The sequence below is a fragment of the Chanos chanos genome, chromosome 11 (genome assembly GCF_902362185.1).
Source record: "Chanos chanos chromosome 11, fChaCha1.1, whole genome shotgun sequence".
NCBI lineage: Eukaryota > Metazoa > Chordata > Actinopteri > Gonorynchiformes > Chanidae > Chanos > Chanos chanos.
This window is the reverse complement of record NC_044505.1, coordinates 10,991,740-11,015,767: the sequence shown is the minus strand read 5'-3', so window position 1 is coordinate 11,015,767 and position 24,028 is coordinate 10,991,740. Positions and strand designations below refer to the sequence as shown.

Below are 24,028 nucleotides of genomic sequence, written 5' to 3'. Positions count from 1 at the left end.
TCATAAACAGCAAAGTGAAGCAGAGACCTTTTTGTTTTGTTCTGGAAAAGCAGAATCAACAGAAACATCATTTCTGTAGTTTGAGCTCCAGATTTGTCCTACCTCTCTTAAGTGCTCTGTTCTGGCAAAACAGCACAAGCAGAAACACCAGCAACAGGAGGAGCAGTGTTCCCAGAGCCAGGGGCACCGCTGAGGGAATGGACAGACCGGTTTGTGAAGGGGTGGTCTGTCTTGAGGCGGCTATTTGACACACACACACACACACACAAAAAAATCACACCACAGCACACTTGAAACCTAAAGACACCCCCTTTGTTTCTACCCCCATCACAACCACCCGCAAAAAGAGAATTATATTACCTGTTGTTGCTGTTGTTGTTGGTGGTGGTGGTGTTGTTGAAGTGGTAATAGCTGTTGCTGTATACTCTAGAAAAAAACACACACTCATTTTTGATTTTAACCATGATATGTGCTTCAGTACTTATTTTGCTGAACCTATCAGCAGCCTTTGACACAGTCAACCACCGCATCCTGCTATCCGTTCTCTCCGACATGGGCATCTCAGGCAAAGCGCATACTTGGTTTGAATCTCACCTCACTGGGCGTACCTTCAATGTATCATGGCAAGGACAAACATCCACATCCCATCGCTTCTCCACAGGGATACCCCAAGGCTCAGTCCTGGGACCCCTTCTCTTTGCAATATACACCACCTCCCTGGGTCCAGTTATCCACTCGCATGGCCTCTCATATCCCTGCTATGCAGATGACACCCAGCTATACCTGTTATTCCCACCAGATGACCCCGCGGTCTCGGCGTGGATCTTGGCTTGTCTCTCAGGCATATCCACATGGATCAAGGAATGTCACCTTCAACTAAACCTCTCTGAAACTGACTTCTTGGTCATCCCCGTCAATCAATCTATCCACCACAATGTCAACATAAAAATCGCCTCTTCATCCCTAACCCCAACCAAGGCAGCAAGAAACCTGGGTATCATGACTGATGACCAGCTGTCCTTCTCTGACCAGGTTGCATCGGTCTCCTGGTCATGACGCTTCGCTCTTTACAACATAAGGAAAATCAGGCCTTACCCGACTCAGTATGCTACCCAACTCTCGGTACAGGCCATGGTTATTTCTCGACTCGACCATGGTAATGCCCTTCTAGCGGGTCTCCCTGTACGTACAGTGAAACCCCTGCAGATGGTTTTTAATCAGCCTAAAAGGGCACATGTCACACTGCGACTGATTGACCTCCACTGGCTAACCATGGCCGCCGGAATCAAATTCAAGTCACTAATGCTTACTTACAGTGACTTCCGGGTCTGCACCCATCTACCTAAACCCACTAATACAGGCTTCTGCTCCCTCTCTGGCATTGAAATCCCTGCACCTAAGGCAATCTCAGTCCAGACTTTTTTCGTTTATGGTTCCCCGATGGTGAAACAAGCTACCAACTGCCATCAGAGCAGGGGCGTCCCTTTCTATCTTCAAGAACCTCTTGAAGACTCACCTTTTCCAAGAGCACCTCCTCTCCCAACACCTAACACCCTAACATGCTTTACTCACACCTACTGTCTCTGTCTTGAAAGAAAACTCACACTTATTGCTTGCACTTTTAAATGGATGCAATACTCAGCGCTTACTCATAGGTCTCTCACTAGACTGGTGGTTGAAATGTTTCCCCACTTGTTAGTTGCTTTGGATAAAAGTGTCAGCTAAATAAATGTAATGTAATAATGTCACATGATAAGATAAATATGTACATAAGTAAAAATAAGAATGTACCTGTTGATGTCTGAGGAAGAATGGATGGATCTGTGAAAAGGAGAGAGAATTGGACTTGAACTTAACTGAGTGCATGTGAAACTTACCGTGAGAAGACGTGAGAAATGCTTTACTGTCATTTCAACCCATTTCAAGTTTAAAGACATGACAATACAAGAAAAACAAGTACATGACAATCAGACCAGGGTCAAATAATCATTTGAAGTATCTGAATGGCTGGGCCCTGTTCCAATTTTCTTCAGTGCTTACTTTCCTTGTGAGCTTGCTCCCTTAATTCACAGCAGAAATAGTGGTTCTGATGAAGACTATAAACCACTCACATGACCACAGTTCATTATGTCGTCAGTACATTCAGCACTGTTAGAATCATAGAAATTTTATGAGGAAAGACAAACTGAAGGAGCCATGTAAGAGTGTTGCGACAGGCCCAAGTCACTTAAATACTTCAGGTTCTTATGTGACTCAGGTCTGCTGAGAACAGTCAAAAGAACCACTGGTCCACTCCTACCTGTACAGGTTACCCAGGCATGACCCTTATGGGAACAGTCAGTGTGGTTCTTCAGGGAGAGAGAACAGTCCCACAGGTGGATCTCAGTCCCTCTGCACTCCACCCTGCTCAGCCACACAGTGTCCTCTCCAAGTCCAAAGGCAGCGTTCCCATCAACCCTCAGTGCTGGCCCACAGCCCAGCTGTCTGCACACCACCTGAGCATCTTTGATGTCCCAGAGATCATCACAGACTGAGCCCCAGGTGCCATTATAATAAACCTCCAGCCTCCCAGAGCACTGGCCCTCTCCCTCCATCAGTCTGAAGGGTAGATGGTCTAGACAACAAACCATGTTTTAGAACTAGTATTTCCTTTAATTGCCATGATACGCATTAATGAATTCAGTTTTTTATTTGCATTTTTACTTTCTATTTATGTTGTGGATGTGTATTTTCACTGATTTCTTGAAGCAGCTGATGAATTTTTGAATACATTTGGACAATGAAGGTTAACAAAGGGAAGTAACATACTTTAATACTTATTTGATAAAATATAAGATGCATGGTTATGTGAATGAGGGTGACGTCTTCTCACCTGAACATGGTCTGTGATATGGGGAGGCTGAACATTTCTGGTGACTTTGCGGGACACTTTTTTCCTCTGCAATTCAAAACAAACAAACAGACAAACGATGAGCCAAAATTTGAATTAAAAAATGTTCCAACATGACCTAGTGAAAAAAATTACAACTGAACTTTTCCCCCAAAGTCCATTTCAGTGGTTAATCTTTCTTCCTCTGGGGTGGTTAGAAAAGTAAGGAGGACTCACCTGAACAGGTGATTGTTGCCACTTCTTCACCAAAGCATTGGTTCTGGTTCCAAGGTGAAGACGGACAGTTCCATAAACGGATGTCTTCTTTACGGCACTTGAGTAAATCAAGCCAGTTTGGAGCTGAGGTCATTCTTGGTCCTGCTGGGTTTAAAGTGCCGCTTTTTCCACAGTTCAGCTCTTGGCAGATTAAAGCCACTGTGTGTGAGTCCATCTGGTTATAGCAGACATTACCCCAGGTTCCATTGTAAAACACCTCCAGGTTCCCAGAGCAGCCTTCAGTCAATCTGATCTCTTCAAACCCTGAGAATAAAAGAACGATTTTTTAATTTGCCGTTTAAAAGTACATAATGATACATATATATATAATAGTTTTATTGGGGGAAAACTTAATGTCTCACATACACACACACACACACAGATTCAAGCTTACGCAAACACAGACACACGCTCACTCACACTCACACACACTCTCTCCCTCTCCCTCTCTCTCTCTCTCTCTCTCTCTCTCTCTCTCTCTCTCTCTCACACACACACACACACACACACACACACACACACACACACAGACACAAAAACAAAAACACACACAAAAACAACCTCTGACACGCACACACACGCGCGCGCACACACACACACACACACACACACCTGTACACAGCACTCCCACGTCCTCCTTGTGTCCACAGTCATGTCGGCCCCATCCGTCTGATGGACAACTCTGTATGGACGACTCATTTCCCAGACAGTCCACCTCATCCAGCCAAATGGGTCCAGTTCCAGGACCAAACCAGGCTGGAACTGGTCCAATGAGGGCCTCTCCACACCGGAGCTCTCTGCACACAACCTGGGCGTCCTCAATATCCCAGGAGTCATCACAAACTGTTCCCCATGAGCCTTTGTGGAGAACCTCCAGACGCCCTGCACAGTCACTCCCAGAACCCACCAGTCTGAGGGACCTGTGACCTGAATCACAAAGAAAAACACAACGGAAATCACAGGATTAAACTAACGCACAGTCGTGGAAAAATACTGAGTGTGTGATTGTACAACAGTATAAAGGCCTTATGAGTGGTCTGACAATAAAATCACTGTTTTCATGTGGGAATTGGGGAACAGTTAACAATATGTTTACCTGAGCAGTTGAGTGACAGCGGTAAACTGGAGCTGCAGTTTGTAGTTTGTGGTGAGCTGCAGTTTCTAAGATAAACTTCGTTACCAGAACACTGGAAACCAGTTAGACACTCATCACTGTCCACTGGACCAGACCCAGAGGAGCCACTGAACTCTACCACAGAGCCACAATCCAGCTGTCTGCAGACCACAGAGGCTTCAGAGAAACTCCAGGAGTCCAGGAGAACTCTCCTCCAGGCCTGATGGAAGTAAACCTCCACCTCTCCCTCACACTCCCTCTCTCCAGTTAGCCGTACTCGTCCATCATGAAAAGACACATTAGAACCTGAAGAGAGGAGTTGAATTTTATTTTTATTTTTTGAACTAACTAAATAATGAATTAAATCAGTTGTCTCACACTTTCACACTCATATAAACTGACCAGAGCAGATGACTCCAGCATCCTGCCTATGAGAACATGCAGCTCGACTCCATGAAGAGATGACACAAGCTGAGAGGTGTGTCTCGTTGCCCTGGCAGTCAAATACATCAGCCCGTACTGGGTCACTCCCCTCCCCAAACCAGTCTGCCCCCACTACGGCCACAGCACTCCCACAATTCAGCTGCTGACAGAGGACGCTAGAGGCTCTCATGTCCCATGATGCATCACACACTGTTCCCCACTCACTGAGGTACTGCAGCTCCACTCGACCAGAGCAGGAGTCAGAGCCATTCACTAGTCTGAAGTCTGTGTATCCTGCACAGAAAACACACATAATATATAAACCTTACACTTCCTTTGTGATCTGAAGATTGTTACAAAGAGTATTAAATTATTCTCCTTAAGTTACATATGCTATTGTCCTAAGTACATGTCAGTAACTCGTAATTACCAGTGCATCTTATTCCCACATCGTTGTCATGGGAACAGTTCTGCCTCTGTGAAGATGATGTTGGACAGAAGAAAATTTCAGATTCGTTGCTTCTACACTGAATCTCCTCTGACCATACTGGACCCTCCCATTTGCCAAAAGCGGCTGCTCCCAGCACCTCTACAGGAACCCCACAGCCCAGCTCTCTACACACCACCTCTGCATCCTGCTGGTCAAAGGCAGCATCACACACTGTGCCCCAGGTCTTCCCATGAAGCACCTCTACTCTCCCAGAGCACAAGTTAGGACCATTAGCTAGCCTGGACTTTTTATGACCTGTGGATTTAAAAGATAATACATTTTAATGTATATTTCACATTTTTAGAGTAAACTGCAAGTTTTGTCTGTTCTGTTAAAACATTTAAAAATGTATTTTTTTCTACATCCCCATGAAATCATCGATTATAAAATGAGATTGTGTTGTCTTGAAAATATAAAATGGTCAAGGCAGGCAAAGTTTTTTTGAAATAAATTGTCATAAATGTTTATAAAATAGCTAGAACTGTTTGCAAATTCCAAAAAAAAGTAAAATACTGCAAATGAAGTTCTGTAGCTGCAACAGTCAAAACATGTGGAAAGATGGACAAAAACCATACATAAAAATACATTCACTGACTGTAAATCAGATAAATTCATATAGAGTTTTTGTCAACATACCTGAGCAGATGACACCAGCTTCATGCCGAGAATCACAGTGATATTTATCAGATTTACTTTTGTCATATTCACAGATCTTTCCTGCATCCCAGTAAACTTTACAATGACTCTCATACTCTGAATTTCCTCTTTGCCACTCTTCATCCAATTCACAGCTAAACAGTATTGTCTCGGAGCCAGTACAGTTAAATGCAGCTGCCCAGCGTCTCCCAAGTTGGCCTGGTCCAAAATGAGAATTATTAGGTGCCTCTACAGCCTCCCCACAGTCCAGTTCTCTACACACCACTGCAGCGTCATTCATATCCCACGTATGATGACACACTGGGTACCCCTGCCCTTTATAAGGAATCTCCAGTCTTCCAGCACAGCGGGTACCACCATCTGCCAGCCTTAATCCCTCTGTAGATGATAGGTAGATAGATAGATAGAGAGAGAGAGAGAGTGAGACAAAGAAAGAGAGAGAAAAAGAAAGAAAGAAAGAAAGAAAGAAAGAAAGAAAGAAAGAAAGAAAGAAAGAAAGAAAGAAAGAAAGAAAGAAAGAAGGAAAGAAAGAAAGTGTCTTAAAACGATAATCTTCAGTTTTCATTTTTTTAAGCACATTAGATAATCATTCTGTCATGTTAATGGCCTTGTTCACACATTCAGTGCCTTATTCACCCACTCAGTAAGAGGCATAGAGAGCAAATCCTATTAGAAGTGTTTAAAAAATTGTTTACTACCTTTGGAACTTTTGGCAAAGAACCTGCACTCACCAGCTGTGACGAGTTGAACCATGGAGAACAGAAATAAGATCCACAGGCACCTCTCCATCTCTCTCTGTACAAACCAGCGCTTCGATTACACACGTAGTCACAGAGCACAACCTTCCCCCCCTGAACTCTCAGCCTGACTGAGGTGACTGTGTTCTCTCAGACCCCCTGAAGACACAGGGCTCCTCCCACCCACCAATCACACTCTCTACTGCCTTATTAGAGAGATTAAAGGAAATTATCAAACAGATACAGTCACAAATCACACACCGCTGTTCAGTTAATTCTCCAAATATATCAAAATAAGGACAGTACGGCTGAACAGGACTCCTCCTCGTAACTGTAGACACGATTTTCTGTCATCAGAACTGTGAGAGAGTAAGAAAATTAAAAGCAGACTTTTTTTTCAGAGAGGAAGTACACGAGTGTATGTTTGGCATCTGTGCCACCTGCAGAGGAAAAAGACTCTCAACATCAAAGACTCCCTGTCAAATACCATCAGACCAAAATAAAACCTGACTGCACAGGCCCTCACTGTAGGAAACATTCTACAAGGAATAAACTAACTTTAAAATATTTTATGTTAACTGTCTTTTTGGAGTGAACAATTATCATTTCATGTCAAAGTTGAGAGACCTGACCTCCAATCAAAAGTATTAATATTTTAACTGATCCATTTGCAGACAGACTTTAGTAATTTTAATAATTCACTAATATTTTCATTTAGATAGATGGGGCAGAACTCTGGTTATGAGGATGTGGAGGACGACTATCCCTCAGGTAAGACAGTCAGAGTGTTTCCACTCTCCCCTAAAACAGCCACTTTCCAAATCCCCAGCTCAGTTTGTACTGTGATTACCAAAATGCTCTCTCTGACCTCAGATCAGAAATTACATCCATAGTGGTCCTATTCAACAGAGAAGGAGCTGACAGGTGATCCAGTACTACCACTACTACTACTACCACTCATAATAATAATAATAATAATAATTATTATTATTATTATTGTTATTATTGTTGTTTTTATTGTTGTTATAATTATTATTATTATAAACTTCAAATAAATACATCGCTAATGAGAATGATGATGATGATGATAAATAGCTGGCATCATGTTGAAGTACTGTGTATGCTATCATGATAAAAACACTAAATGAATGTTTTATGATCCAAATGAAATGTGATGTATGGACTGAAACAGCTAAATAGAGAGAGAGAGATGGACAGACAGACAGATAGATAGATAGATAGATAGATAGATAGATAGATAGATAGATAGATAGATAGATAGATAGATAGATAGATATACTCATCTGCTGACAGAAGATGGAGGTAAAGAGGGTTGTGGGTCTGAGTGGGATCATTTGGAGGGATTATTTTCCTTCATCTTTCTGAGATCCAACAAATCAAATGAAAGCAAAAGGAATTTATTTTATTGAATAGTCTGCTATGTTCTACTGTTAAGTAAGACATTTAATTATTCCCTCTGAAATTGCTTTGTACAGTGTTGCATCAGTAGAGTGGTATCTCTCCATAACACATTCTTCCACAGAGACACAGTATTAGTGGTGTTTTTATCTACATACACACACACACACACACTCACACACTTTGGAAAGCGGAACAACGCTCCTGCTACATTAAGTAGTTAGATTATGATTTATCACAATCATAACATAAGACAGATTCAAAACCAAATGAGGATCTGTGCATCTCTTTCATAAGAGAGGTCATGCTCCAGCCTGCTTTGCTCAAGCTAATTTATCCCCCCTCTAGTGATGAAAAGAGGTAACTGTGAGAAGTTGAGTCAATGTTTCAGTATTTTAAGTGTGTGTGTGTGTGTGTGTGTATGTGTGCGTGTGTGTGTATGTGTGTGCCTTCATAAGAGAAAAGCCCTCATGAGATTATAAAGACTTAACAATGGGGAACCTTTTGGATACATTTACGGTCTCCGCTTGGGAAAGCCGCTGTCATAAAAGACACTGGTGTGTTTATTACTGCAAAAAGATCAAAATATTTCTTTGTTTATGTCTCAGACAAAGAGGAAAAATTTAAAACTGAGAATTCTCTTTATTGAATTTACTCATTCTCTTCGTCCTCAAAGTCTCTCCCACCCTCTCCTGGACACTCGTCTATTCATTCCTGAACCAGAATCATCAAAGCAGGATCAACAAACCCTGCTGATACTTTTTTCCCTGTCTTCTTTAACATGACAGTGTAGCTGTTGTTTTCTTTTTGAGTGTCTTTATACCGATTAAGGGATAGAGCGTGGTTCCAAACACTAGATGGCGCCATTGTCACACACCAGTACAATACTCACCTCAAAGACGGACGTTATTTCGGGTTGATGGTTGGTACCAACACCACTAGATGGCGCCATAGTTCTACACTAACCTATGCAGCACTGATCGCAATGTTTCCAATCTATCGTGCCGTTTTTCAAATCATTCCTGGTGAGCCGCTGGACAGCACATTTTTACTGAAATCCTGGGCTTCTCATTTAACTGGGCTTCACGATGGCTCCGTGGTTAGGACTGTTGCCTCACAGCAAGAAGGCCCCGGGTTTGAATCCTGGTCATCCCCGGTCCTTTCTGTGTGGAGTCTGCATGTTCTCCCTGTGTTTGAGTGGCCTTCCCCCCGGGTGCTCCGGTTTCTTCCCACCATCAAAAGATATGTGTTCTAGTCTAGTTCTTCTTCTTCTTCTAACTAATTAAGGATATGTTTTAAATAGCACACAAGTTCCATAAGCTGTGTCAGTGATGAGTTTTTCTGTGCAGTGGGATCAAAGGGATGGATTTGAAAACCACTGCCTTAGGCTCAGAACAAACTACTGATTCATTTGCTTTGCTGGTTCTCGGGCAGTTAAACAAAGATGACAGTTATGCTCTGACCAATAATCGTTCATTACCCTGGTAAAATAAAGGTTATTTGATATATCAGAAATCTGTAATACATGTAATACGTGATATGAGTGCACTGCAGTCAGATACGTGTGAAACTTGATAGATACGCGTGTAATACACAACTTTTGCACTGATTATAAACACACTTAAAGAGATAAAGAGGCACAGAGTGCCATAGTCAGTGTAAATTATTCCAATGAAATGAAGCTTCATCAGTTCATTGTAAGTATGCAGCCTTTTCATGAATATAATTTTTTAATCACCATTAGCAGTTTTTCATTAAGCATAACTTGTATGAAAAGCATAAAAAAAACATCAAAATAATGAGGAGATTCATATAAAACGCTTTATTGAACAAATGTTTTATGTTGCTATACTGACCATCATGTTATGAGACAAGAGCACAGAAGTCTTCAAATGGTCAGATATGTTTAACAGAGAGCAGAATAACCACTCACTCACTCACTCACTCATTATCTAAGCCGCTTATCCTGATTAGGGTCACCTGCGATGGACTGGCGACCTGTCCAGGGTGTTTCCCCGCCTTTCGCCCTATGAGCGCTGGGACAGGCTCCAGCACCCCCCGCAGAATAACCAGATTGTCTAAAATATAAGACTTACAGAAATAAAAATCAAATGGAGGAACGGGTAATAAAATAAATGATTCCAGAACCGACATGAGATGAATTATAAAAAGAGAAGTGTGGCAAAAGAAAGAAAGAAAGAAAGAAAGAAAGAAAGAAAGACAAATCAATACTGCAGCATCAATAGTAAAAGCACTTTTGATAAAAAGAATAAAACATGAAAATATATATTAAAACATTTTTCCCTGAGTTAATTTTAGATAAACCAGACGTATGAAGATAAACAGTGAGAGGGTGTCTCTGAAAGAGTATCTCTGGTCATTCTGAGATGAGGTCATAAATTCTCTCCTTCAGAACACTGAGGTCTGAAGACCAAAGCTACGTACAAGAACAAAGTTCAAAGTTCAAAGTCGCTGATCGATCAATCAGATGTTGTATAGATCTATGTGAAAAGCTGATGACCACTGAAGTATACAAATACAAATGAGTGTTTGTCTCTATCCCTTATTAAACAAAATGTTTTATTTCACAATGACATTTGAAGGCAGATTGAAGAGTTTCCACGTCTGTCACTCCGCCTGTCTCCCATCGACAGTCTTTATCTCCACATCATCATATTCCATCTCTAATGGAGTAGGAGAAAATTGGCCGTTTGAGTTTGAAGATGACAACGTTTTTCAGTTCTATTTATAGAGCACTGTATACAGTTTACATTGTGTATTTGTTAATAAAGCAGTTTGTAACTGTGACAGTGGGATAACTGTTAGTAGACACTCACTAACCTAACAGCTCTTCTTGGTCCTCATTCACACTCTCCACATCATCATACTCATCCAGTCCATCCACTGAAACACACCTCTCAGATGTTACAGAAATACTGACCCTCTGTCATATGGCTTCTCTATACACAAAGCACGTGTATTTAAACAAACAAACAAACAAACAAACAAAAGAGCACTTTGCTAAAACTCACTTGCTAAATTGCCTTGACCAGTGATGACATCATCATAATCCTCTGGTGGTATTTTCACAACTGTCTCTAAAAACAGTAAACGGCACAATCAGAACTAAAGCCCCAAACTTAAGTATGCACAGGAAACTTGGTTCATTTGGATTATGTATGGGGCTCCTTTTAAGGTAAACTTGCACCAATTTGTGTTTGAAGTGCTGTGAAATGAAAAAGACACTGCCTCGAAAATTTATTTAGTAACTTTTAAGGCGTCCATGTGAAGTTAGGTATCGTTCAATAATTTCCCCAGCAAAATTTTAAACACATCTCTTGAATTTTGCGCAAATACGGCTACTTCACAGGCGCTTGGTGTGATCATGTGATCAAGTTGTGACAAACTGAAGTAACAGTCACCATGTAATAGAATTTATAACTCACCAACCAGATTGCTTGGAACCTGCCCTGACGTGACTGCATCGTCATAGTCTAGCGAGTCCACGGTTCCGTTTAGCTCTAAATCAGTCAAAGAGATATATATTTGAAAGTGCTGTACTTTCGGCATATTTTTTCGGCATAATGTAAATTGCAAATATTGTATTTTGTATTACCGTCCAGAGAAATTACCTATTAAACTTCCAGTCGTCTTCCCTGCAGCTGTGGCGTCATCATAGTTCTCCGAGGAGTTCACGGTCAACGTCCCCTCTGAACCAGGTTAAAGCAGGGAGACTTTATTAAGAATGACTCAGATGCACTTTATATAATGATATCCATACATCTGATTAAACAGATAGTAGTCAAGATCATATGATTCGTCTACACAGGCACTCACTTTTCGGGTTGCTGGGAGTTTCCACATCATCATAAGATTCAATCTGGTCTTCTTTCAGAGACTCTGAAGAAACAGAGGAAAAAAAACCCACAAAATAAACTGCGTATATTACAGACATAACACTTCGTAAACTTGCATAAATTAGTAATTTTTTTCAGTTTCGCAATATGACTTTTATTCTGGTGTTGGGGTGACGCGAGGTGTCAAAGAGACAGCAGATTCTTATTTAGGCTTTACTTGGAGCCAAGTCTATATGTCTTCCAACAGTAGTCAGTGTCAGTGTTCTTAATGTCCTCTTGCTCGGTACATATCACGTACACATAACCAAACACTTTATTTTGTTAATATTTAAACTTACGATGGCAGTTACTCACTATACTGCATCTCGCCGCCGAGTAAGCGTCTTTTTTCCGGATACACATGACACTTTTTGCTCACTCGCATCGTTAAAAACATTTTATTTTTAAACCAACATACCAGCAAACGAATTAAAGTCCCATTCGTAAACACGATGGTTTACTAATCCACTCTGAACCTCATCCGTCACTCCTCTCCGCTTCCTGCTTATCCGTGTTTGCTTTCTCCCGTCTCGACTGCTCTAAGCGCACCCGACCAAAGTCGCTGCGCTGAGGTCGGTTTCTGCCAGCTTTCGAACTCATGTTTGTTTGCAATAACATCACTGAGTGTCCATATAAAATGGGTATAATTCGATGAGACATTTTAGCTATGTATGTATGTGGCCTGTGTTCATTAATGTAGGTCTTTTTTGTCATGAGAGCATACACAATACTTCGACGCGACGCTGTTTATTTACTCTGCTCATCATAAATAATTTAGCGATGTTTTAAAAATATAAACATGGTTAATAAACACAGTTATGCCTACTCGCTCTCTCTCTCTCTCTCTCTCTCTCTTTCGCTTTCTCTTACTTAAGACACCTTCCCTGATACCCCCCCCCCTCCACACCCACCCCCCCGCGCGCGCGCGCGCACACACACACACACACACACACACACACACACACACTCATTACACTCCTCTTACACCTCCTCTGCTGTAGCCCTCCCCCCATGCTCTCTCTCTGTCACACACACACACACACACACACACACACACACACACACATACATCTGCTGCACCTGTGACTCTAGTGGTTTTTGCTGTGTAGCTTTCTGGGTGAGGGCCAGCAGTTTAGCAGGAGTTACAGCAAGCGGTTAAGGATGTTGCAAGGAGTGCTAAAGCTATATGGTTACATACTGGAGAAGTCTATCAATCCAAAATATAAAATAACAACCCGGACATGCATATCCGCTTGGCTAGTGTTTTCCAGCATGACTCGATATGGACCTCACGTGAATTTCAACATCCCGAATACACAAACACGATGTTTCTATATGTATATAAACCACTGACATACAAACCAAAAAAGCAGACAAACTCTCCTACTCTTCCACATCTCTCCATCTCTCTCTCTCCCCCATGTATATCCATGTAGAGATCCACTCACCCCTCTGAACAGTGTTAGTGACTCCCTCAGTGATGAGTCTGTGATCAATCTCCTCATAGACAGCCTCAGGCACAGTCAGCTGTCTCTTCTTAGAGAGGGCTGTGTGAGAAAACACACACACACACACACACACACACACACACACACACACACACACACACAACGTGATCTTTAGGGTCATGTTTCACATTTGAAGCAATAATCAGCAAAGTGAAGCAGAGACCTTTTTGTTTTGTTCTGGAAAAGCAGAATCAACAGAAACATCATTTCTGTAGTTTAAGCTCCAGATTTGTCCTACCTCTCTTAAGTGCTCTGTTCTGGCAAAACAGCACAAGCAGAAACACCAGCAACAGGAGGAGCAGTGTTCCCAGAGCCAGGGGCACCGCTGAGGGAATGGACAGACTGGTTTGTGAAGGGGTGGTCTGTCTTGAGACGGCTATTTGACACACATACACACACACACACACACACACACACACAAAGTAAATGACACCACAGCACACTGGACCCTGAAGACACTGTCCTTCATTTTGGACCCCTCCTCCCCCACCCCCTACCGCTCACCCAACCCTCAAAAAGAGAATTGTATTACCTGTTGTTGTTCTTGATGTTGTTGAAGTGGTACTAGATGTTGTTGTAAACTCTACACACACACACACACACACACACACACACATACACACACACACACACACGCACTCATTTTGATCAATTTAGCCATGATAATGTCACATGACATAAATAAATATGTAAGTAAGTAAAAATAAGAATGTACCTGTTGATGTCTGAGGAAGAATGGATGGATCTGTGAAAAGGAGAGAGAATTGGACTTGAACTTAACTGAGTGCATGTGAAACTTACCAAGACGTGAGAAATGCTTTACTGTCATTTCAACCCATTTCAAGTTCACATGACAATACAAGCAAAACAGGCATGTGACAGTCAGATCTGGGTCAAATAATCATTTGAAGGATCTGAATGGCTGGGCCCTGTTCCAATTTTCTTCAGTGCTTACTTTCCTTGTCACCTTGCTCTCTCAATTCACAGCATAATTGGTGGTTCTGATGAAGACTATAAACCACTCATATGACCACAGTTCATTATGTCTTCAGTACATTCAGCACTGTTAGAATCATGGAAATTTTGTGAGGAAAGACAAACTGAAGGAGCCATGTAAGAGTATTGTGACAGGCGCAAGTCACTTAAATACTTCAGGTTATTATGTGACTCAGGTCAAATAGTCAAAAGAACCACTCCTACCTGTACAGGTTATCCAAGCATGGCTCTTATGAGAACAGTCAGTGTGGTTCTTCAAGGAGAGAGAACAGTCCCACAGGTGGATCTCAGTCCCTCTGCACTCCACCCTGCTCAGCCACACAGTGTCCTCTCCACGCCCAAAGGTAGAATTCCCATCAACCCTCAGTGCCGGCCCACAGCCCAGCTGTCTGCACACCACCTGAGCATCTTTGATGTCCCAGAGATCATCACAGACTGAGCCCCAGGTGCCGTTATGATAAACCTCCAGCCTCCCAGAGCACTGGCCCTCTCCCCCCATCAGTCTGAAGGGTAGATGGTCTAGACAACAAATCACGTTTTAGAACCAGTATTTCCTTTAATTACTACGATACTCATTAACAAATTCAACTTTTAATTTACATTTATATTTTGTATTTATTTGGTGGATGTGTTTCTGTTGGTAAATTGATCTTGTATTTCCACTGATGTTCTTGAGGTAATTTCAAAAATTCATTTTGACAATGAAGGTTAACAAAGAAAAGTAACATGGTTTATTCAGTAATGAAGATATTTAGTCGACAATGATATAAGATGGACAGTTATGTGAATGATGGTCCTCTCACCTGAACATGGTCTGTGATATGGGGAGGTTGAACATGTTACGCTACTTTGCGGGACACTTTTTTCCTCTGCAATTTAACAAAAAAAAGAAAAAAAAGGATGAGCCAAAATTTGAATTAAAAAAGGTTCCAACTTAACCTAGTGAAAAAAAATACAAATGCAACTGAACTTTTCCCCCAAAGTCCATTTCAGTGGTTAATCTTTCTTCCTCTGGGGTGGTTAGAAAAGTAAGGAGGACTCACCTGAACAGGTGATTGTTGCCACTTCTTCACCAAAGCATTGGTTCTGGTTCCAAGGTGAAGACGGACAGTTCCATAAACGGATGTCTTCTTTACGGCACTTGAGTAAATCAAGCCAGTTTGGAGCTGAGGTCATTCTTGGTCCTGCTGGGTTTAAAGTGCCACTTTTTCCACAGTTCAGCTCTTGGCAGATTAAAGCCACTGTGTCTGAGTCCATCTGGTTATAGCAGACATTACCCCAGGTTCCATTGTAAAACACCTCCAGGTTCCCAGAGCAGCCTTCAGTCAATCTTATCTCTTTATACCCTGAGGGCAAAAGAATGATTTTGTCATTTGTTGTTTTAAAGTACATAATGATACATATATAATAGCATCATTTGGGATAAACTTAATTTCACATATACATACATACACACCTGAACACAGCACTCCCACATCCTCCTTGTGTCCACAGTCATGTCGGCCCCATCTCTCTGACGGACAGCTCCACAGGGACGACTCGTTCCCCAGGCAGTCCACCTCATCTAGCCAAATGGGTCCAGTTCCAGGACCAAACCAGGCTGGAACTGGTCCAATGAGGGCCTCTCCACACTGGAGCTGTCTGCACACAACCTGGTCATCCTCAATATCCCAGGAGTCATCGCACACTGTTCCCCATGAGCCTTTGTGGAAAACCTCCAGACGGCCTGCACAGTCACTCCCAGAACCCACCAGTCTGAGGGACCTGTGACCTGAATCACAAAGAAAAACACAACGGAAATCACAGGATTAAACTAACGCACAGTCGTGGAAAAATATTGAGAGTGTGATTGTACAACAGTATAAAGGCCTTATGAGTGGTCTGACAATAAAATCACTGTTTTCATGTGGGAATTGGGGAACAGTTAACAATATGTTTACCTGAGCAGTTGAGTGACAGCGGTAAACTGGAGCTGCAGTTTGTAGTTTGTGGTGAGCTGCAGTTCCCCAGATGAACTTCATTCCCAGAGCACTGGAAACCAGTCAGACACTCATCACTATCCACTGGACCAGACCCAGAGGAGCCACTGAACTCTACCAAAGAGCCACAATCCAGCTGTCTGCAGACCACAGAGGCCTCAGAGAAACTCCAGGAGTCCAGGAGAACTCTCCTCCAGGCCTGATGGAAATAAACCTCCACCTCTCCCTCACACTCCCTCTCTCCGGTTAGCCGCACTCGTCCATCATGAAAAGACATAGAGGAACCTGAAGAGAAGAGCTGAATTTAACTATCTAACTAAATATTGAATCAGTTGTCTCACACTTTCACACTCATATAAACTGACCAGAGCAGATGACTCCAGGATCCTGCCTATGAGAACATGCAGCTCGACTCCATGAAGAGATGACACAAGCTGAGAGGTGTGTCTCATTGCCCTGGCAATCAAACACATCAGCCTGTATTGGGTCGCTCCCCTCCCCAAACCAGTCCACCCCCACTACGGCCACGGCACTCCCACAATTCAGCTGCTGACAGAGGACGCTAGAGGCTCTCATATCCCATGATGCATCACACACTGTACCCCACTCACCGAGGTACTGCAGCTCCACTCGACCAGAGCAGGAGTCAGAGCCATTCACTAGTCTGAAGTCTGTGTATCCTGCACAGAAAATACATCTAAGATATAAACTTTACACTTCTTTTGTGATCTGGAAATTGTTGTAAAGAATAGTAAACTATCCACTTCTGTGCTAAGGACAGGTCAATAATTCATAGTTACCAGTGCATCTTATTCCCACATCGTTGTCATGGGAACAGTTCTGTCTCCGTGAAGATGATGTTGGACAGAAGATAATCTCAGATTCGTTGCCTCTACACTGAATCTCCTCGGACCACACTGGACCCTCCCCTTTACCAAAAGCGGCTGCTCCCAGCACCTCTACAGGAACCCCACAGCCCAGCTCTCTACACACCACCTCTGCATCCTGCTGGTCAAAGTCAGCATCACACACTGTGCCCCAGGTCTTCCCATGAAGCACCTCTACTCTCCCAGAGCACAAGTTAGGACCATTAGCTAGTCTGGACTTTTTATGACCTGTGGAATTTAAAAGGTAGTAATCTTTAATGTATATTTCACACATTGTCATTATTTTATAATTTTTTAAAACAATTTAATCTCTGTTGTAATGTCAGTGACATTTCAAAAGTATCTTTAAATATTATCTGATATTTCAGGGAAAAAATAGGTGAGATTATGTTATCCTGAAAATAATCATAATTTAGTGTTATCTAGTGAATTTTAGGATATTTTCAATAAATTATCATATGTGTTTATGAAATAGCTGAAAGTATTAGCAAAATACAAAGACGGAAGGACAAATAAGTTAAAAACTAATCCAGTTTAGTTTTAGGACTGCAACATATTATATTCACAATCTATTATCAAGCAAACATAGTTTCACTACAATGGCACTTACAAACACACTTCCTTTTACTAATGTGAAAGTCCACACAAATGAACAATCAGCCACATTAATTATAAAACTAGCTGAAACGTAAATTAGTCTACATCAGTTGTGAAGAACTGTAGTGCACACATCACTGATACAGTGTTCCTTTTGTGGAAGAATTTTCCCAAGGTGAAATTTAGCAGCAATATTTCACACAACTGAAGCTGATGATTCAATTTTTTGCATAATTTGGGAAATGTTGTGAGCAAAAATTGTAATGGTATCATTTCTGATGTGTAAAAGCTGCATTAATTCAGATCATTTTAAACATAGTGCAATATTTTGGAATTAAAATGAATTTTCTCTCGAGTATGTAAGATGCCTAACATTAAATAATACAATTGCATATGACCATGGACTAATCACTGCAGTAAAGTAATGTCATTCATTGGAGAGTTTTTGTCAACATACCTGAACAGATGACACCAGCCTCTCGCAGATAATCACAGAAATATTGATCATATTTACTTTTGTCATAATCACATTTCTGTCCTGCATCCCAGGTAGCACGACATAGACTTTGAAGCTGTGAATATCCTTTCTGCCACTCATTATCATTTTCACAGCTAAACAGTGTAGTCTCTGAGCCATTACAATTCAATGCAAGTGGCCAGATGAACGCTGTTTTTTTCGGTCCAAAATGAGAGTCAGTCGGTGCCTCTGCAGCCTCCCCACAGTCCAGTTCTCTACACACCACTGCAGCATCTCTCATATCCCACATATGATGACACACTGCGACCCCCTGCCCTTCATAAGGAATCTCCAGTCTTCCAGCACAGCGGGTACCACCATCTGCCAGCCTTAATCCTTCTGTGGATGATAGATAGATAGATAGATAGATAGATAGATAGATAGATAGATAGATAGATAGATAGATAGATAGATAGATAGAGAGAGAGAGAGAGGGAGAGGGAGAGAGAGAAAGAAAGAAAGAAAGAAAGAAAGAAAGAAAGAAAAAAAGAAAGAAAGAAAGTGTCTTAAAACGATAATCTTCAGTTTTCATTTTTTTAAGCACATTAGATAATCATTCTGTCATGTTAACGTGCCTTATTCACACATTCAGTGCCTTATTCACCCACTCAGTAAGAGACATAGAGAACAAATCCTGTTAGCAGTTTTTAAAAAATTGTTTAGTACCGTTGGAACTTTTGGCAAAGAACCTGTACTTACCTGCTGTGACAAGTTGAACTATGGAGGACAGAAAAATGATCCACAGGCACCTCTCCATCTCTCTCTCTATCCTAACCAGCACTCCGATTACACACCTAGTCACAGAGCACAACCTTCTCCCCCTGAACTCTCAGACTGACTGAGGTGACTGTGTTCTCTCAGACCCCCTGAAGACACAGGGCTCCTCCCACCCACCAATCACACTCTCTACTGCCTTATTAGAGAGATTAAAGGAAATCATCAAACAGATACATTCACAAATCACACACTGTCGTTTAGTGAATTCTCCAAATATATCAAAATAAGGACAGTACGGCTGAACAGGACTCCTCCTCGTAACTGTAGACATGTCTTTCTGTCATCAGAACTGTGAGAGAGTAAAAAAATTAAAAGCAGACTTTTTTTTCAGAGAGGAAGTACACGAGTGTATGTTTGGCATCTGTGCCACCTGCAGAGGAAAAAGACAGACACTGACAGCAAACTCTCAACATCAAAGACTCCCTGTCAAATACTGTCAGACCAAAATAAAACCTGACTGCACAGGCTTTCACTGCATGAGACATTCTACAATGATTCAATGATTATCATTTCATGACAAATTTGAGACAGACATGACCGCAAAGAAGAAATATTGATATTTTAACTGAGCCATTTCTTGACAGACTTTACTAATTTAATAATTCATTAATATTTTCAGTGTTTGTGTGTTTGGCGCAGATAGATAGATAGATAGATAGATAGATAGATAGATAGATAGATAGATAGATAGATCCTCTTTCACAGGAGAGGTCACATTAGGTCTCACTCCACTCTGCTTTGCTCAGACTAATTTGTCCCCCCTCTAGTGGTGACAAGGAGGAAGTGTCAGTGTGTAAGCTCTAAACTTCCCACAAGAGGTAACTGTTAGGAGTCGAGTCAATATTTCAGCATTTGTGTGTGTGTGTGTGTGTGTGTGTGCATATAAAGATCTGAGAAATGGGAATATATCAGATACAGTTACAGTTCCCGCTCGGGGAAAACCGCTACTACAAAAAAATATTGGTGTATTTCCTGCTGTGAAAAGGACAAATTTTCTCTTTTTTATGTCTCACACAAACAGGAAAAATTTAAAAATGACAGTTCACTTTATTGAATTTTCTCCTCTTTTCTCTTCGTCCTCAAAGTCTCCCCTAGCAGATACTCATTTTCAGAACAGTTACTATTCATTCCTAAACCAGAATCGTCATGGCAGGATTCATAAAAACCTGCTGATCCGTTTTCTTCCTGTCCTTTCAGTCTTCTTTAACATGACAGTGCTGCTATGGTTCTCTAGCTGTGCGTCTCTATGCCGACGCCTGAAAGCTGATAATGATCAGAGGAGAGGAAACGGCATCTAAAAGGTTTGGTTATGAAAGAGGACACTGAGGTGAAAGAGGGAAAAAAGAATATTCCAGTTTACTTTACTGATCAGAATTTATGTGTAAATGTACCAGGATCAGGACTTAGTGATGAGTGTACTGCCTGTGATATCATTACTATGAAAAGTGTAATGGAACATGTATGAAACACATTGTATGCTTGCACATACAACAATGAAAATCTTGTGCGCTCGCACACACACACACACACACACACACACACACACACACACACACACACACGCACACACACACACGCATACATGCACACAAACACACTCACACACACAACTCTCACCTTAAAACCCCCTCACATAGAAACACATTCACCTCTGAAAACGCTTTCACACATCTGTGTGATGTAGTCTGAGGCTCGTAACACACTGTACCTGAGAGAGGGAGAAGTAAGAGGATATGTAAAGAGCGTTTAGATATAGCGTGTGAGGTAAGAGGCATTGTAAATTGGAGAGCGCCTCCTTGTAAACATTGACCTCTGTGACAATCACCCTGTTCACCCCAAATTCACCCTGTTCACCCCAAATTCAGAGTGGCATCTAGGCCTACAGAAAATAAACTGACCACTTGCTTGTCATGAATATCCTATCTTTATCTATCTATCTATCTATCTATCTATCTATCTATCTATCTATCTATCTATCTATCTATCTATCTATCTATCTATCTATCTATCTATCTATCTATCATGTGGAAAGTCAGTGGGCAAGGTGAATTCAGTGAATGAGAGGTTGCGTATGTCCCTCAGAAATGGTCAGCAGGGGGCAGTATAATACCATCTTTGTTCTATGTGTGATCATATTATACTTCCTGTTGTGCAGGCAGTTTGAGTTTGATTGCAGCTCATGTGGCCAAAACCTGAAAGGGCAAAGCAACTTCACCTTAAGCAAAACAGTGGATTATCATTGCCATTTTCTTTAATACAAAATCCAGATGTTGAATTTTTTTGTTTGTTTTGCTTTGTTTTTATGTTTTGTTTGGTTTTGTTTTGTTTTTTTAAATTTGTGCAGAGCAGTAAAAAACAATACCTTGAGAAAATAAAAAGATAAAAATGGAAAAAACTGCTCAAACAAAAGTCCCTTATTCACTCCCAGGAGTTGACAAACACATTAGCGCGAACGAATCCCTTCAAAATATTCATTCACGATGCAGGAACAGGAGAGACAAAAGCGTCAAAGTCCAGATGTGCTGCCCCGCGTGACCAACTCCTGTGCGAAGTTAATGAAAACAAGTCGACTTGTCCTTCTTTATCCACGCCGTGTCCTCTATGTCTATGTACCCAAAAATACAATTTTTAAACAGAGGCACTTTTCTCTCTCGGTCGGCGAATGAAATTCCCCATCATATCAGTTCAAAGAATGTGAAAACCTCCCTCTTTAGAAATGTGAAACGTATAATACTCTGATATTTATGAAATATTTTTTTTTTATAATTTGTGTATTAATTCACAGACCCAGAATAAAATATTACTTTAAGTACAGTGTGTCAGTGCTCCACGTCTGCGTGCCAGACTGAAGACAATAGTGAGTATTTGTTGTGCCATATTGAAGTGACTACTAAAAACAGCTGTTCATAAAATGATATGTGATACATGTTTTGTTGGCATTGCGTGTTTTGGTTGATGAAATTAAAGCGTTGATAAACAGGTTTGAGTAACTTTGTTCATTTTAACCACTGAGTTCCAGTCCCGGCAGGCTGTCTCAAGTGATCTGAATGCCTGAATGCTGCCTCAAGTTAATTGAGGTATTCTACATAAACATCTTTCGTGAACTAATGTGTGCGTGTGTGTGTGTGTGTGTGTGTGTGTGTGTGTGTGTGGTGTGTGTGTGTTTGTGGTGTGTGTGTATGGGCGAGTGCATGTTTTGATTGTTATCTGCTGGTATAGATGAACCAGTCATTTAAGCTGTGATAATGATAATGTTTTCAAGGAACAAGTTTAGTTTTTCTGTGTGTGCGTGTGTGCGTTTAGAAATGCCTGTCCAAATAAATCATGATAAATGAAGTTTTATTCATAATGGTGTGTGTGTGTGTGTGTGTGTGTGCGTGCGTGTGTGTGTGTGTGTGTGTGGGTGTGTGTGTGTGTTTAGAGATGCCAGGCAGTCATCATGCTATAAGACCATGTGGAATTTCTGCAATAAACTGCTAATCTCAGCACTGAGGCACACGATTGTTCTCGTGGCTTGCTGGTTTAACCGGCCGCACGGCAGGAAGGGAGGAGGAGGTCAATACACACACACACACACACATTCACCAGCAGTCTGTGTTAACTACCTCCTTAACACACATACACATTTGATTACATTTATTTTTCATACTTTGTATTATAAAGATTTATGGATTGGCCTTGTGGCCTGTTGCGATTCATTCAAGTGTAACGTTCTGACCTTTGTCGTACCCTTTTGACAATCTTCTTATAGAATCATGTGGTGCATATCTGAATGTTGAGGGTTATAAAACTTCAGTTCTATCACGTCATACAAATGTGTCTTATCAAAGCTGGTGAATGACAAAGCCTGTTTCACAAGCTGTGCTAAGTGGTTTAGAAGTCTCTCTAGTAAGAATAATGGCATCAAACATCCCTGAGTCTTCTGCACAAAGCTGTCATAAACAATTAGGAAAAAATGGGAGCTTGAACACAAACACAGACAAACACGCGCACACACACACACACACACACACAAACACACACACACACACACACACACTCACACACACACACACGCACACACACGCACACACACGCACACACACACACACACACACACACACACGGCAGCTGACACAGATTCTTTTTCAGCATCATTTTCAGATTACAGTGTCATGAAACCCTTAACTCACTGTCACCTTTAGTCATTATGAACTATAAGGTATTTCAGGGGCAGATGTGATGTTATTGGCAGGATTATTCATTTCATTTAACCTGTAATCAGTCTGGTAAACTCAGTTAGGACTAGACATCATTTGGTTTACTGGACCATAATGTGTGGCCCAGACTGTAACGTTTGCTGTATTGCATTTTAATTTGGTGGACCAGACATAAATTTGATAATGCTTTGGAATATCAGATGAACCACAAAGCCGACCCGAACGATCAACCCTTCACTTCCTGTCCCATCATCATCATCATCATCATCACCATCATCATCATCATCATCATCATCATCTCCACATCTCTTTGCTTCACCATGGTAGACAAGCATACATACAGATAACACCGTGCATTGCTGTAGATTTATCTGATTCTTACCAATTTAAAAGATAACACCAATTATAAGAATGACAGAATAAATGAACGAATGAATGAATGAATGAATGAATGAATGAATGAAATAAACAACATGAAGGCCCAACACTCCAAGCAGTTAAAAAAAACAAAACAATTATCACCAATTCATTTGCTGTTTACTGTTTACCTGTGGGGTCCATGTCCAAGTAAAGACTTTGAAATGTATTTTCTGACAGTCTACGCAATTAAAATAACTCCCTAGACTGTGACATTGTTAAAGCTTTATAGTTAAATGTTGTAATTGATATTTTTGCTGCATGTCGTAA

General features: G+C 41.3%; 1 protein-coding gene across 1 annotated transcript; it reads right to left on the bottom strand.

The window, feature by feature from the left end:
• Positions 1 to 1,135: 1,135 nt before the first annotated feature.
• On the bottom strand, positions 1,136 to 18,606 carry LOC115824208 (deleted in malignant brain tumors 1 protein-like). The gene is made up of 14 exons (XM_030788313.1): positions 18,443 to 18,606; positions 18,306 to 18,361; positions 17,165 to 17,479; positions 16,730 to 17,044; positions 16,317 to 16,649; positions 15,842 to 16,162; positions 15,429 to 15,731; positions 14,590 to 14,904; positions 11,823 to 11,885; positions 11,602 to 11,695; positions 3,758 to 4,056; positions 3,107 to 3,409; positions 2,300 to 2,614; positions 1,136 to 1,200 (listed from the first exon to the last, which is right to left on the bottom strand). Exons 1-14 carry the CDS (start codon positions 18,604 to 18,606, stop codon positions 1,136 to 1,138), a joined length of 3,261 nt encoding a protein of 1,086 aa, XP_030644173.1.
• Between the last annotated feature and the right edge of the window lie 5,422 nt (positions 18,607 to 24,028).

Coding starts and splice junctions, on each gene's coding strand:
- LOC115824208 (XM_030788313.1), bottom strand. CDS start 18,606: ATGAGAGATGCTGCAGTGGTGTGTAGAGAACTGGACTGTGGGGAGGCT. Junction 15,732..15,841: donor TGTGGGAGTGCTGTGTTCAG/GTGTGTATGTAT, acceptor TTTTGCCCTCAG/GGTATAAAGAGATAAGATTG. Junction 2,615..3,106: donor GGCAACAATCACCTGTTCAG/GTGAGTCCTCCT, acceptor TTTGTTGTCTAG/ACCATCTACCCTTCAGACTG.